General features: G+C 44.8%; 1 protein-coding gene across 1 annotated transcript in view; it reads left to right on the top strand.

Annotated features, from left to right (window-relative positions):
- The first annotated feature begins 467 nt into the window (after window positions 1-467).
- PAPPA (pappalysin 1) overlaps window positions 468-13,507 on the top strand; it is a 236,225-nt gene continuing 223,185 nt past the window's right edge. Inside the window, exon 1 of the mRNA XM_083597139.1 lies at window positions 468-1,166. Within this exon, the coding sequence (XP_083453265.1) occupies window positions 707-1,166 (460 nt within the window). The 5' untranslated portion in view covers window positions 468-706. The remainder of the gene's footprint in view (window positions 1,167-13,507) is intronic.

The following is a 13,507-nucleotide window of genomic DNA, read 5'->3' on the forward strand; positions in this document are numbered from 1 at the left end:
CAAAGTGATTGATTAGTCACGATCACTGCAGTTTGGGGGGAATCTCTCTGTCGAGGTGGAGCACCCTCCCCCCCAATAGATTTCTTGTTTACTCATCATCTTGGAGGGGGCAACTTCCCCCCACTCTTTCTCTTCCCCCCTTTCATTTAAGTGGAGAAGAAAGGAGGGGGAGAAGGGGGAGAAAGGGGGCTGTGGCTTACGTTATAAAGGAGGCACCAAAAAAGAAAGAGGGAGAGAGAGAAAAAAATTAAATGAATTAGAGCATCTTTTGGGAAGGGGGAGGGAACCTCGTGTGTGCTCGAATCTTTGGAGCCGAAGCTGTTTCTTTTTAAAGAAGGAGGGAAAAGAGAAAAGGAGAAAGGGAGAGAGAGAGAGGGAGAGAGGGAAGGAGGAGGAGGAGGAGGAGAGGAGGAGGAGGCAGGAAGAAAACCGAGAGAGACGACAAGCTCTGAGTTTTTAAAAATCTCATTTTTATTTTGGTTTCAAAAGGTGAGGGGGGAGAAAGAGAAATCCTCAAAGCAAAAAAAAAAAAAGAAAGAAAGAAAAAGAAAGAAAGAAAGAAAGAAAAGGGGGGGGGGAGAAGCCACTGAGAAGGGTTATAAAAAAAGCGAGTCCCTCAGAAGAGTGAAGCGCAAAGCGAGGAGGAGCCCCAACCTGGCAGCACGCGAGGACTTCCAAGGGAGCAGGGTGGGGGGGAAGCCTGGAAATGCAGCGCCGGAGCGTCCTCCTGCCCCTTCTGCTGGTGTGCGCGGCCGCGGCGGCGGCAGCCCACGCCGGCGGCGCCGAGTGCGGGCTGGCCGAGCGCTCCGGCCGGGCTCGAAGGGACACCCGGCAGGCGGCGCAGCAGCAGCAGGCGGCGGCGGCGGCGCAGCAACACGCCGCTCTCCACTCGCCTTACCCCGCCCCGGGCACCTGCGCCACCAGGTTAGCCCGGGGTAGACGCTCCTCCGCGGGCGCGGGCGGGCCGGAGGCGCCGCGGGCTCCGCGCCGCAGGAGGCGAGCTCAGGAGGGCGGGGAGCAGCCGGCAGTCAGCCGAGCGCTCTATTTTCGCGGCGAGGGCGACCAGCTGCGGCTGAAGGCGGAGGTGGAGTTACCCCGGGATGCCTTCACGGTCCAAGCGTGGCTACGGCCCGAGGGCGGGCAGAAGACTCCGGCGGTCGTCGCAGGTAAGCAGGACTTCCTCTACTGGGGGCGTCCAGAGACACCTACCCCTTCACACACACTTGGGTTGAGGACTCCAGTTCTACTCCAGAGGAGATCCATTGGAACGGATGGAATTCAGTTAGGCATGACCATTCGTTCCACGGGGTCTATTCTGAGAAGAACCCATTGCAATTAATGTATTTTGTTAGATTTTTACGCATGGATTTCGAGACGTCTACTCTGAGTGAGACTGACGGGAGATCCAATCCTTTGAAATGAATGTACTTCAGCTGTATTCATTCGGGTCCACGGGTCTACTACGAGTGGAACTGGCGCTGGATCTTACCCGTTGCCCAAAGGAATTACGTGTTGAACGTTGGCGACGTTTAGACCACGTTTGTGCGTGCCACATCTGGACTTACTGTTCAACTCTGGTTGAATGCAAAGTGTACGGCGGGCGGGAGGAGGCTCTTGAGTGTTTATGTCGTGGTTTGTTGTTTCTTTAAAGCCACGTGCTGTTGTGTCTCCAGTATATGCATGCACGCCTGTCTGTCTCTTCTATTTTGTGAATGGGCAGAAACTTAGGAAGTTTGGGGAAAACCGCAGGAGGAAAGAAACCTATGCACAGGTACTGCTCACGGGATCCCCACAGACATCTGCTTTGCCACTTTGAGAAATGGATGATGGACTAGACGGGCCCTTGGCCTGATCCAGCAGGCTAAACTCCCCCCCCCCCAAAAAAAAACCCCTCTTCCTTGTGCTTACTTCCGAAGAAACGTGGCTAGTAGAAAAGCCCAGGGGCCAGCGAGCGAGCGAGGGATGAGATAAGGTGGAGAGGGCGTTATGCGTCTCCCCTTTAGACAGGTTGATCCCGATCCTGCCTAAGAGCTGCCTTTTAAGTGTGGTTTCATACATTTTCGATGAGTTAACCGCACGCGTTTAACGGTGCCTCCCTATCGGACGCCCCTACTTGAGAGTAAGCCCGCTGGTATGGGAAGGAAAGGAAACTTACTTATTAGTCCACGTGAGTTGGAGCGTATTGTAAAAAGGCTTCAGTCCTAAGCACGGCTGCTTTGGCATAAGACTGCAATATCCTAGCCCCGCTGAATCTGAGCGTGAAGCCCACTGAATTCAATATGATTTACTCCAGAGTAGGTGTGTTTGGGATTGTGCTGTAAACCCGCGGGATTTATCCCTAAGTACACGTGCGCTGCTGGATCGGGCAGCAGTCAAGGAAAGCACGCTGATGTGGCAGGAAAAAGTTAGTCCTCCTCCTGTGTAAACCGTTTGAACTGGGTGGGCTTGCCTTCTAAGTAAAACGCACACTGGCTCTGTCCTATAGGAATCCTTGGGTTGTACCCGATCTAAGTGCTACTCGGAGTAGACCAATTTAAATGAATGAACCTAACTTAGTCATGTAAATGAATTTCAGCAGGTTTACTCTGCATAAGACTAGCGTCGGATATAACCCGGTGAAGTTTTTACTGGATCCTGCTCATTTTTGTTCAAGAGCTCATTCCTTCCCTCACCAGTGAATTCATAATGGGACATTTAAAAAGAGAAATATTTCTCATTTGAATAGGATCATGGGAAAATGATGTCTCTTTAGACATGTACTCCAGTGGGTTGGACAGGCAGCTTATCTTCCTCTCTTTAAAGGTTCTCACTTTCCAAATGTGTTGGAAAGCTTCCCTGCTTTACTTTTGCTATTTGATGTTAGAATAAGCATGTGGTTTCCTAAAGCAGTGCTTTTTAACTGTATAAAGTGCTGGCAGTTTTTAAAATAGTGATAATTCATGAGCGCTTGCAGTTCCCAAACCTCATCGCGCAACGGGGCAGAATATGTGAAGGATCTTTTTTTTCCAAAAGCACACACATTTTTTCAGCATTTTTGAAATTCTTTCCAATATTGCAAATGTCAACAGCTGACTACAATATCATGTTGCACTATAAAAGTTTTGGCGCTCCCCCCCCCCAAAAAAAAATACTGTTGAACTGTAAGCTTTATTAATCATAAGGTCTTGGAACATGTGTCTTGTTTTTCATTCAACGAGGCCCCGGGAGAAGCTTGGACACATCCAGTACATATCCCTCTGTTCTTGGGAAGAGTAAAGAGAGAGAAATGGGGAATATATTCTCTGGTGGAGTTGGACTTGAGAGGCTTGCCCTGTTCCCTAGAGATAGAGTATTGGGATATGAGTATAAAAGTCTGTGATTTGGAACACTTTTAATTTGTTTTATTACATTTTCATATTGACTATCCTCCAAGGGGTGCAAGACAATATACATTGTTCTTCCTCCCCAACTTTTATATCTACACCTCTGTGAGGTTGATAAGGCTGAGAGATAGCAGCATGTCCCAGTGAGCTTCATGGATGAGTGTGAACTTGAATCCAGGTCTTCCTTGCCTATTTTGACACTCTAACCAGTACACTATACTGCTTCTTCTGGGGGAAGGGGGTCAGTAATGAGAGCCAGTAATGAGTTCTATTAAACCTGTGGCAGTACCCTGAGATACCACTGAGGAAGCCCCTGGTTCAAATAATTTACTGTGTTTTGCTGCATTCTTTACAACAACCTTGTAAGGTAGGCAAGAGTTTGTTACCCTTGTATTGCATATTTTTATTCCCACTCTCTCAGTCTTACTTTACCCTCACCCTCACCCTCGCTTCTGCAATGTGACAATAAATAAATACTTCCCAATGCTGCAGGGTTGTTGTAAGGACTATAGCAAAATGATATACATGAAAGAGTCTGCAGAGCTATGCAAATGTTAACTATAGCTTAAACTTTATTGTTATTACCAAGCCATAGATCTCTTAAAGGAAAAAGGAGGGAATTCCCTTTCTCTCACACACTGTTCTGGCAGCAGATGCTTTTTCTCTCTCTTTTTTCTGTCTCTGGGGCTGTTTTCTGTCATTCCTGCCACATTACAGTGTTTTTATTTCTTTATCTCGACTGCCCTATACTTGACCTACAAGATTGCTGTCACTCAGAGGAGTCTGTTCCGAAGCAAAGAAAACAGAAGCCACAGCAAAAAGTGGATGGGGGGAGAGAGACTTTAACTCTCCTTCCACTTTACCACTCAAGATGCCTTGTGCTGAGTCAGACAATTGGTCCACCTAGCTGAATATTGTCCACACAGACCAGCAGCTGCTGTCCAGGATTTTGAGAAAGTGATGTTCCTGGCCCTACCTGGAGATGCTGGCAATTGAAGCTGGGGCCTTCTGCATACAGGGCAGGTGCTTTGCCACTGAGCCACAGTCCTTATTTCTGCCCCACTCTCACTTTTAAACTATGGATGTTTGAGAAATTTACCTGGCTCGCCTTTTAGTTGTGAACTGACCTAACTCACACTCTCTGAAACTGATCAGTGAAGTGAAACACAGCTATCCTTTGAAATTTGAACTGCTCTGAATTTTGTGGTGTTGTTCTTCAACCCCCATCCCCCACGCCCCCATATGTATATGGAAAGGTGTACAGTCAGACAAAAGGCACATATTAGTCAAACTAGCATAAAAATGTGTACATCAAACAACACAGTGCACACAAATTGAGTGTATTAATTTTTATGTGGACTTTTTTGAGGCAGAAAAATGAGGAGCTTCAAGAAACCAAATGCTTTCTTTTAAAGCAGCTGGATCTGAGGGGAAAAGAATCCTGTAGGAGGTAACTTGCTGAAAATGTTGTGAGACTTTAGGTCCCATCAGCCCTGGCCAGCATGGACAAATTATTAAGGATGGTGGGAATCGTAGTCATACAGCAGCTAGTGGCCCCCATGTTCTCCCATCCTTCTGCTTTGTACACCAAATGGTCCCCATCTTGTGAAGAAAGAGAATAGGAGCAATCCTAAGTGAGGAAGATAATTTCAGCTGTAATCTTCCAATCTTTTTCCTTTGTTCATCAATGTTGTGACTTCTGGGTCTCAGGGAGGCAACTGATCCTATTTTATGAGATAGAAAACAGTGGAGTGCAAGCTTAGATACAGATAGACCAGTGGTGCAGAATGTTTTTCAGCACCACCTTGGCTGTTCCTAGTTAGTGAGACTCATCTAACAACATGAAATGGAGCTTTTAGTGTCGGTGGTCCAGTTCTGTGGAATGCTCCACCAGCAGAGATTTCACCAGGCGCTTTCTGTTTCAGCCTTTAAAACATTTCTGAAAAATTTCCCTATGTTGCCAGGCTTATGGAGGCAATAAAGAAAACACCTTTCCATAACAGCTGTTGTCCTCTTGTTTTATATGTTTATGTGGTTGTTATTGTATATAGATACAGTTGTTCGAAACCTTTCTGATATCATCCCCCTTTTGTTGATATAACTATTTTTATAAATATATTATAACTTTTTTATATAAATGAAGAAATTTAATTGGATAATTGGAGAGTAGATCATGACAGGATTGGGGAACCTTGAGATCCTCCCAATGGTTTTGCACATGAAGTGTGAGTTATAAGTAATGTAAATAAATAAATGCCGATAACATTTGCATTGGGAGCTATCTTTAACTTTTTTAAATGAAAGATTACATATTTAAGGGGAAAAAATCATGTGCTAATGGTAACATTCCTTTTCCATGGTGTTGGATTTTTATTTCCAAGAAATTCTGATTGATTGATTGATTTTTAGAAACAACCCTTTAAGAAAGGAAGAATATATTACGGTTATATCTCTGATTTTAAACTTTTAAAATTCAAAATGGAGCAGGTGAAATATAAGAGATGTAGCTGAGACTCCTGCATCGCAGGGGGTTGGACTAGATGACTGTTGTGGTCCCAATTCTACAGTTCTATGATTAACGTTAGAACACTGATTACTACTTTGCTTCAGGCCAGCATGGAGTCTAAAACTAGCATTTTCCCTCTGTCAATAGTTTAGAAACGTTTACATTTTGTAACTAAGCAATGTTTTAGCTGCCTGTGCATCTTTTCTGGCTGTTGCATGGAAAAGCACATGAATCTGACCTTCAAAGGGTTTTGTTATGACTTCCCAAATGCGTGGTCTGTCTCTATGCAAGGGAAATGGGATAGCTTGGAAAGAGCTTTTAAAAGGGGACATTTTGGGATTCACTGGAAGCACATGTTTTTAAGGTTTTACTACCTATACTCCCAAGCTTTTCTTCGCTGCTTGCTTTGCTGTGTTAAATCTCTGCTGGGGCTCTCTCACCAAAGAGTGCTTGCCCCAGACTTGGGTCTTGGCTTCCATAATTCCAACAATGTAGACAAATGTTGAACTAGATGGGTGTATGATCTGCCTCTGTGTAATGATCTCCCTTCTCAGTGGGGGGGGGGCTGTAGCTCAGTGGTAGAGCTCCTGCTTTTCAGCAGAAGGCCCCCGTTCAAGCCCTGGAACCTCCAAGTAAAGTTGGGAGAGAGACTGCCTGAAGCCCTGGAGAGCCAAAGCCAAGGAGAGGCAGTTGTTGTTGTTGTTGTTGTTGTTGTTGTTGTTGTTGTTGTTGTTGTTTTTAGAAAAAGTACTGATTTACTGGTATTTCATTAAAAGAATTAAAGTGGTTCACAGCTTATAATAAAAACCATGTATAAAGTTTAAAAACAGAAACTGATTAACCACTGTGGAAAGATGTATTTTAACTGCCTGCATAGGCCTGGAGGGGAGGTGGTGCAATGCAGCCCAGCTTGGCTATGGTGGAAGAGACACTCCATCAGCATTGGTGGTTTGCCCGCCCCAGGCACCAGCAACCCATACTATGCTGCTGGAGAAAGGACTATAGCCCAGCGGTCAGGGCATCTGTTTTTTTGCCTCAAGGTAATACTGGGAGTACAGTGGTACTTCGGGTTAAGTACTTAATTCGTTCCGGACGTCCATACTTAACCTGAAACTGTTCTTAACCTGAAGCACCACTTTAGTTAATGGGGCCTCCTGCTGCTGCCACGCTGCCAGAGCACGATTTCGGTTCTCATCCTGAAGCAAAGTTCTTAACCTGAAGCACTATTTCTGGGTTAGCGGAGTCTGTAACCTGAAGTGTATGTAACCTGAGGTACCACTGTACCTCTTCCCGTGTACTCTTCCTGTTAGGACACACCTTCCCCTTTCTCCCACTGCCCTCCCCAAATATGTTCCAGAGTGCTGGTGAAACTCCAGAACAGATTTAGGGTGTGCACTGTGGAAGGAGGTGGGAATTGTAAGTCCTTGCACTCACATTATCACTTAGTGCCACAGTGGACAGAACCATCCAAGTCTTAAACCCTGGGGGACTTCCAGTCATTGAAGACCATACTGAGCCAGATGGACTAATGTTCAGGGTTAGTCCTACACCCTAATAGCAGTAACAAATAACTTTATGCTTGATGATTTGTTGCTTTTTCATGGCCACCCAAACCAAATCCCTGAGGCAGCCACCTGTGTGTTTCGCACCAGATCTTGGAGGCTTAGGTGACTGTCTTCTCCTAGCAACTTTGCCTCTTCCTTCCTCTTCTGTCTGGGCTTCAGAATAGGCCCACATGGGATTTGGGGTGGGGGTGTACTTCTTAGGCCAAAATTGGATAGAGATATAGATATAGATATAGAAGATATAGATATAGATATAGATATATTTAACAAAGATTCATTAAAAGCTAGGTGTAAAATCCAAAGTGCCAAAGATCCTTTTCTTCTCTGAAAGAAAGGATCACCCTCCTCCTTTCTTGCCCTTCGAGCATGTTTCCTTTGCTCCTCTGGAGTTGAAATTGTCCTTGCATCACCATCAGCTGCAGTGTGTGGTATGTGTGTGTGTGACTTTTCTAAAGAGCTAATTTTACAACACTATTAAAAGGGCTCGTCATCTCCCCGGGCCATCCCTCATCTAGGAGGGGGAGGTGGCCCTTGATGCAAAATGCAAAGGGCTGCCAGTTTTCACACTGCTTCAGAGAGAGAGAGAGAGAGAGAGAGAGAGAGAGAGAGAGAGAGAGACTGAGACTATTTCTGAACTCGTTTGACTTTGGTGCTATCAGCTGCAGTGTTCAGCAAAGCCTCCCTCCCTCCCTCCCTCTGTGTGTGTGTGTGTGTGTGTGTGTGTGTGTGTGTGTGAGAGAGAGAGAGAGAGAGAGAGAGAGAGAGAGAGAGAAAGTGTAGAATAGCCACATCAATGGCTCCCAACAGGTTTTGCCACTGGGTTGTGTGATAACTTTTGCAGATAGCCTGTGTGCAACAACACACTGGGTTTTATCGAGTGCTATCCTTAATCAGTGTAGATCCATTGGCGTTTAGACATGTATAAGGTTTCATTTATATTAGACATTTAAAGCAGTATCGTACCACTTTAAGCAGACATAGCCATCTTCTGGAGAAGCCATGCCATCAGTGGGAGGGTTGGGAAGCAGAGCTCACTCCATCGGATCCACTGTAACAGGCCAGCTCTATCAGGCCTCCTTTTCCCTCAGCTATTATCTGGGGGCAGTCATTCCGTCTGACTGCCTCAGAGGGAGAGATATAGAAGCAAGGCTCAGCTTTGTCAGAGGCCCAACTTTACCAGACATCTTCTGCCCCTGAACTATGCCAGTTGGACATCATAGGAACAACTGTTTAGAAATTGGTCCCTCAGTTTTGGTTTTCCTCTTCCTTCCCTGTTCCTTTTCCTTTGTGTGCCATGTTTTTGTGGATTGTAAGCCTGTCTTGTTTTTATTACATGTATGCCATTCTGGGAGTCTTTTTGGCTGAAGAGCAGGGTACAAATGTGCTAAATGCACTACAATAAACAATGACCTAAATATATAATAAATAGCTTTCCCCAAAGAATTCTGGAGCTGAGATAAGGGTGCTGAAAGACCCAGAGTGGTTGAACAGTCAACCCATCTTCATAGGGCAGTCTGGCCATTGCCATTTTGTGAAGAAACAGCTTTCAACTTGAGTTCCTAGAATACTTTGCGGGAAGTCATGACTGTTTAAAGTGAAATGATACTGCTTTGAATTAATAATGCAGATGGGGGCCTAATTGGTCTACTCTGAGTAGGATTAGTATTGACTACAACTTATAGTCATGCTCATTAACTTCAGTGAGTCTACTCTGAGTAGGATTAGCACTGGACTCAGCCCGCTGTGTCCCAAAGCATATGCCAAAAATGGAGTTTACACTACCACACCTCAGATGCTGCAAATCTATCTTGTTTTGGGGCTGCTGGAGCTGGGAAGTAAATGAGGTTGTTGAGGTTGTGGTTTTTTTTAAAGATCTATGCATCAAAATGTGAGTGGGTCTTTTACATTCATTCAGTCTGTTTTCCAGATGTAAATGCCATTTCTGACATTGCAATGTGTTGTTCTTTTTGCTTCAGCAGTTATACATGAAAACACATACAAAACAAACAAAACCAGAGTTGGTTGCTCTCACCAGAAATAAATCCTTCTCGACTCTTAGTGCAATCAAGAGGGTAGTCCCTCAACAAACAAACAAACAAACAAACAACCCCTCGTCTATGTGGTCCCCAGTCTTGGCGAAGTGATGGTTGACTCTTTAATGGGCAGGAGTGGAAAACAAAATTTGGATGAATGAGTTGAAGTGGAAAAGGCGTGTTTGCCAAGAGAAGCGAGAGTTTCTCTGTTGCTGCTGTTCACTGTCTCTCCATACTTTCCAGTTGCCAGGTTAAGGAACATGATCCTGAGTGACTGGAGCCCAGCTTGACAGGAAACGCCTCCGTTTTCCCAAACTTTCATTCTCTGATGAAAGCAAGGTTGCAGCAGGGTTCAAGATGAAAGGGGAGAGTGAGGTGAAGGGTTCCAGAGGTAGCACAGCAGAGCTCTCTTCAGATCGTGGCCTTTGTGCATATTAAACAGTTTTTAGAATGCTTAGCTTCTGAGTTTGGGCCCGTTACTGGACAGGCACAGAAAGCACTCACTACCTAGGCAATGACCTTTCAAGACTGACAGCCCTCATTTCTGGTTAGGGACAGGGATGGGCAAATCTGTCAGTTGCTCTCAGTTGCTTCTTTTCACATCCATATGTGGTGGTGTTGTTTTTTTTTAGAGTCTTCATGAAAATTCATCAGTGCAAATCTCTCAAAAAATGCACATTTTTGCAAACAATTTCCCCCCAAATGTAATACTTTTCTCTCCATTATTTCCACCAATCATATGCATTTTATATGCACCCTTTACTCTAGTATATACACATATACACATTACCTAGCTGGAGAATTGCACTGCAAAAGTCAGAGAAGTGAGAATGTTGAAGGACTGTTGCATTTTGGTTCACCTATTATTTCAGAACGTGTGGCTTAGGTAGGTCTGTCTTTAAATGCAAACAGATTTGATTTTTTTCACCATTCCTCATTAGTGGGATGAATGAATTGCCCCCATTCCACTGATTTATTGCACCCACAACGCGGGTGGTGCTGTGGACGCGGGTGGCGCTGTGGGTAAAACCTCAGCGCCTAGGACTTGCCGATCGCATGGTCGGCGGTTCGAATCCCCGCGGCGGGGTGAGCTCCCGTCGTTCGGTCCCAGCTCCTGCCCACCTAGCAGTTTGAAAGCACCCTTAAGTGCAAGTAGATAAATAGGTACCGCTTTATAGCGGGAAGGTAAACGGCGTTCCGTGTGCTGCTCTGGTGCCGGTTCGCCAGAGCAGCTTCGTCACGCTGGCCACGTGACCCGGAAGTGTCTGCGGACAGCGCTGGCTCCCGGCCTCTGGAGTGAGATGAGCGCACAACCCTAGAGTCTGTCAAGACTGGCCCGTACGGGCAGGGTTACCTTTACCTTTACCTTAAGTTCACTCTACTATATGTTCCATTTCTAAATGCCATTTTAACTGGAAGAATTTCTACAATTCATTCTGGAGCTGGAACATGCACCAGCTGCAGCAGATTTCATTTATTTAATTTCATTTGATTCATTTGCATCTTTTATCTCTCCCCCCCCCCAAAAAAAAATCGCAAGTGGCACATTAACAAAACACTGCAGTATTAAATTGACTGCACATACAACTTCATTGTAATTCTTATTGCAAAGTGCTTTCCTTTTGAGCAACAGTAAAAACACCACGCTAGAAGATTCTTAATACAATGTATACTCTGGACCTGAGGCAAAATTTCTCAGAAGACACTTTCAGAGATTTTTTTTCTCATCCCACGTGCAGGATTGTCCACAAGGGAATGTGGCCCTTCACAAAAAAAGAGAAAGGGTGCCTACCCCTTCAATATGTGTTACAGACTGAAGTGATACAATCCAGACAAGGAATGGCCACATTGGTGAAAATTAGGACCGAATTATGGGGCAGTGCAGAAAAATGTCAAGACAGCATGGAGCATCAATTCATGCCACCTTTGGGCATCCATCTGTTTGCATCTTAATGTTCACATGTAGACAAAGAACTGAAGCAGGTTGAGTTCTAATGTGTAAGGTTTAGATTCAATGATGTAGCACAAGGATGGGGAACCTCAGGTCTGGGGCCAAATGCAGCCTCCAGACCCCTCTGCCTGGCTCTTTGGATTTCCTTCAGACCACACCTCCTCCCTAGCTATTCTCCCTCTCTCCAGGCTATACCCCTCCCAGGCCACACACATTCAACTAGCCAAGCTTTGTCCCCTCGTGGAGAGCTTTTGCCTGGCTAGAATGTGTTCTTCAAATCTGTTCATGCCTCTTGCTTGCCTGGATTGAGAATAAAAAGGAATGGCCAAGTATGTGTAGAAACTAGTCTACTATACAAAGGTAAACTTGACATTAATTGCTGCACTGACTCAGGTCCCACCCACTGCTGGCTTGTGGCAGAAGGGAATATGTCCCTCTAACTTAAGGTTACCAGACGTCCCCATTTCCTGGGGAGAGGACCAGTGGCGTAGCGTGGGGGGTGCAGGGGGGGGCCGGCCGCACCAGGCGCAACACCTGGGGGTTAGGGTTAGGGGGCGCAAATCCACAGGTTAGGGGGCGCAAATCCACGGGTTAGGGGTGCAAATTACTTGCCTTGCCCCGGGTTCTGACAACCCACGCTACGCCACTGGAGAGGACCCAGATTTACAGATCAGTCCCCCGACAAAACCCATCTATTTAGTAGGAGGTTGAAAAGTGTCCCTGGATTCATTGAAAAAATCTGGTAACCTTACTCTAACTAAAAAAAAAGTTTTCTACTCCGTCATCTAGCACATTTGATTCTTGAAACAAGAAGTCCCTGCAACTTGCCAACCCAGTGCAACAGACTTTTCAATGTGGAAGGCAAACAGCCTTAATTCTCTCTGAAATAATAAAAGGCATCTGTGATCTAAGCTGGAATTGTGCTCATTCCACAGGATGGGAAAACTGAGGTTGTGAGAGCTAGCAATTTGGCTCATAACCACCCTGTGCACTCATGGGTGGACATGGCAATATTTGAACCCTGGAACTTCAACATATCCTAAGTCTGCTTTATCTAACCAGAGACTTTGGTGTGAGGTGTGAGATGTGTTCTGCTGTTGTTTGATTTATATGCCACCCTTCCTCCCAAAGGAGCCCAGGGTGTCGAACATGCAAGTGAGAAAACAATTAAAAGATTTAAAAACAATTCCAATACAGATTCAGATTAAAACATCAAAAAACAATTCCAGTACAGATGCAGACTGGTAAAGATCTGGTTGACTTACACTTCTGTTTTCCAAAATAATATATTTTTAAAAAACAGTGTTTGCTTATCCCAAAATAAATTATTTCTCATCCAGTGTTAAAAATAAGGATATTTATTCAAAACACTTTGCCCAGCTGTATGATGTACGTGTGTAACTTTTTGATTCATTCACTCCCACCCTTATCTCCCTTCCTTCCTTTACTTACTATCTGTGTGTCCTTGATTCCCTCCTGACATATCTGTCCTGATAGGCAGAATTTCCATCTGTTTGATTTAGCTTGACAAGCAAACAGAGAGGACCTGATAACCATAATCTCTGTGCAGTTCACCTTTTACTATGTGAGTGTAGCCACCATCCTAGACTCCAGAGGAGTTAAGACAAGCTCTTTGCAGAGGGGAACAGGGCTTTTGACTGGTTGGTTGATTGTCTTGAAGCAACAATTCATGTGTTTCACTTCTCAGTGCTGACTCCAACTCCCATCAGCCCCAGTTGTCATGGTGGAACATCTGGAAAGAAGGGAAGGGAAAATCTGTCGATTTTAATTTCTCTTTCTTACAGTTGTGAAGTTCAGTTCTCTACAGTTTCATATCAGTTTGTGATCCTCCTGCAGATTCATCAGCTAAATTTTAGTGAGAAATTCTACTACACACATTTTTATATGCAGTCTTGCCAAATATACACATATTTCCAAAATAATTTTGCCTAATATAATGCACTTTTCTGTGTTGTTTTCACTAATCTATATGCACACTTTTAGTACATGTATTTTGTACACATTGCAAAATTCAGAGAAGGGTGAATTTCAAATGATGGATGTGTTTGGTTTTCAGTGAATGTCATATT

Source organism: Podarcis filfolensis (assembly GCF_964270895.1).
Source record: "Podarcis filfolensis genome assembly, chromosome: Z".
Classification (NCBI taxonomy): Eukaryota; Metazoa; Chordata; class Lepidosauria; order Squamata; family Lacertidae; genus Podarcis; species Podarcis filfolensis.